A 2,500-nucleotide genomic window follows, 5' to 3' on the forward strand; every position below is an offset into this window, starting at 1 on the left:
GGGGGGGTTGTGGGTAGTGGTTAGGAGATAAGGTGTGTGAGGGTGGCGTTGGGTTGGGGGTAGTGGTTAGGGGATAAGGTGTACGTGTGTGTGTGTGGGGGTGTTTGGGGGTAGTGGTTAGGGGATAAGGTGTGTGTGTGTGTGGGGGGGGGGGTTGGGGGTAGTGGTTAGGGGATAAGGTGTGTGTGGGGGTGGGGGTGGGGGGTCGGTGGGGGGGGGCGAGTGGGTGTGGGTTGGGGGGGGATTGGATGGGAATGGTTGGGTTGAGTTCGGGGGAGTGGGGGGGGGGGGAGGGGGATTGGGGATGGGAATAGGACGGGATGAAATGTGATAGGGTAGAACAGAACAGAATAATAGGGTAGGGAAGAATAGGTTCGAATAGATTAAAAGTACAGGGTATAGATAGAGTAAGAGTAGAATAGAAGTGAGACTAGGGTAAAAGTAGGGTAGGGTACGAGGAGAACAGAATAGAATACATGCTACTGTCATTGAAAGCTTACGGTCTTGAATGACACGAGCACGCACGCACGCGCGCGCACACACGCACACGCACACACACACACACACACACACACACACACCTTCCTACTACTCTCATCCACACATGCCTGCAACGCAGGTGACCGTGCAGTAAAATTCTGAGTATTCCTTTTATATATCTTTCTGTCTGTCTAGTTATCGATCTATGTCTTTGTCTCTGTCTGTCTCTGTCTGTCTCTCTCTCTCTCTCTGTGTCTCTGTGTCTGTCTCTCTGTCTGTTTGTCTCTCTGTCTCTGTCTCTGTTTCTCTGTGTGTGTGTGTGTGTGTGTGTGTGTGTGTGTGTGTGTGTGTGTGTTTAAGCATTTTTATTGTTTTCTTTCAGGAAACATTCTACCCTTGTGGAATTATTTTCATGGAGGGGTGCCAACAAGTCCCGGATGAATGAGAGAGAGAGATTGTGCTTTCTATATATATAATTCCACTCTCTTTTTTTCTTTTTTTCCTGTCCACTGCGACTACAGTGCAGCGTGACCTGCGGCCACGGGACCAAGACCCGGCAGGTGCTGTGCCAGGTGGACCCCCTGGACCCCAGCGGGGACCCCCGGGTGCTGCAGGAGGAGGAGCAGGGCCAGTGTCCTCAGGAGCGACCCGACACCCACGAGGCCTGCCAGCTGGACCCCTGCCCTGACGGCAGCAACGCTCACGGCATGGTGCAAGTGGAGGTGAGGAGCAGAGGGGTGGTGGTGGCGCGGTGGGATGGGGGGTGGGTGGGGTGTGGGTGTGGTGGGGTTGGGGGGGGGGGGGAGCGGGAGATTCGAATCTCTTGTTGTTGTTGTTGTGGTTGTGGTTAGATTTTTGTGTGCATGCACATCTGTGTGTGTTTGTGAGTGTGTGTGTTTGTGTGTGTGTGTGTGTGTGTGTGTGTGTGTGTGTGTGTGTGTGTGTGTGTGTGTGTGCCTCTGTTTGTGTCTGTGTGTGTGGTAGAAACACACACAGAGAGAGAGAGGGGGGGGGGGCAGTAAGAGAGTCGAGTGTGTGCAGTCAATATATGTTAGAGTGAACAGAAAAGAAAAGAACCGCAGAATAGAACAGAACAGAACAGAATATCAACGTGATGTGCATATAATAAACACAGTATCAGTTTCCAAAAGAAGGCGTCACTGCGTTCGGATAAATCCATATACGCTACACGACATCTACCAGGCTGATGCGGTGAAAGCAGCACAACAACCCTGAACGCGCTTGGTCAGGCTTGGACTGCTTGCATATAATAAATTGCACTCGGCTCAAAGATCAGACTGATGCGTACCCTGGTGACATCAATACTCTTGTATGCATGTGAATCGTGGACCTTAACAGCTGAAATAGAAAAGAGAATACAGTCCACTGAGATGAGATGCTTTCGAAGACTCCTAGGCATCTCCTACAAAGATCATTATCACGAACGAAGAAGTTCGAAACAGAATCAGGCAAGTCACTGGGCCCTACGAAGACCTGTTGACCTTGGTCAAGAGACGCAAGCTCAAATGGTATGGCAATGTCATGAGATCATCAGGGCTTGCCATGACATTCCTGCAGGGCACAGTGCAAGGAGGGAGAAGGAGAGGCAGACAGAGGAAGAGATGGGAGGACAACATCCCAGAATGGACGGGCTTGAGGTTGAGCGATACAATCAGGAGGTCAGAAAACCGAGAGGATTGGAGGATGCTGGTTGCCAGATAACCTGTGGCGCCCCAACGGTCCACAAGACTACGGGATAGGATGAGGATGAGGATGAGGATGATATAATAAATTGTATCTGTCAGTCTGTCAGAGTGGAATTTCTTCGACAGAATTTCACCAGAGAACAACACACTCTCGTTGCCATGGGTTCTTTATTTTTTAGGGTGCGTCTAGTGCGTGCTGCATAGGGGACCTCGTTTTATCGTCTCATCCGAATGACGTGTTTCCCAGTCAGTCAAACTTGGGAGAAAGGGGCAAGAGAAGGAATCGAACCCACACCCTCACGGACCAGCGCTGA

General features: G+C 51.0%; 1 protein-coding gene and 1 long non-coding RNA gene across 2 annotated transcripts in view; one reads left to right on the top strand and one right to left on the bottom strand.

The window, feature by feature from the left end:
• Positions 1-2,500, bottom strand: part of LOC143296697 (uncharacterized) — a 79,098-nt gene that overhangs the window by 33,361 nt on the left and 43,237 nt on the right. The window lies entirely within an intron of this gene.
• Positions 1-2,500, top strand: part of LOC143296176 (uncharacterized) — a 48,328-nt gene that overhangs the window by 20,379 nt on the left and 25,449 nt on the right. The window contains exon 2 of the mRNA XM_076607985.1: positions 1,002-1,202. Within this exon, the coding sequence (XP_076464100.1) occupies positions 1,002-1,202 (201 nt within the window). The remainder of the gene's footprint in view (positions 1-1,001; positions 1,203-2,500) is intronic.

Source organism: Babylonia areolata, chromosome 21 (genome assembly GCF_041734735.1).
Source record: "Babylonia areolata isolate BAREFJ2019XMU chromosome 21, ASM4173473v1, whole genome shotgun sequence".
NCBI classification, from domain to species: Eukaryota; Metazoa; Mollusca; class Gastropoda; order Neogastropoda; family Buccinidae; genus Babylonia; species Babylonia areolata.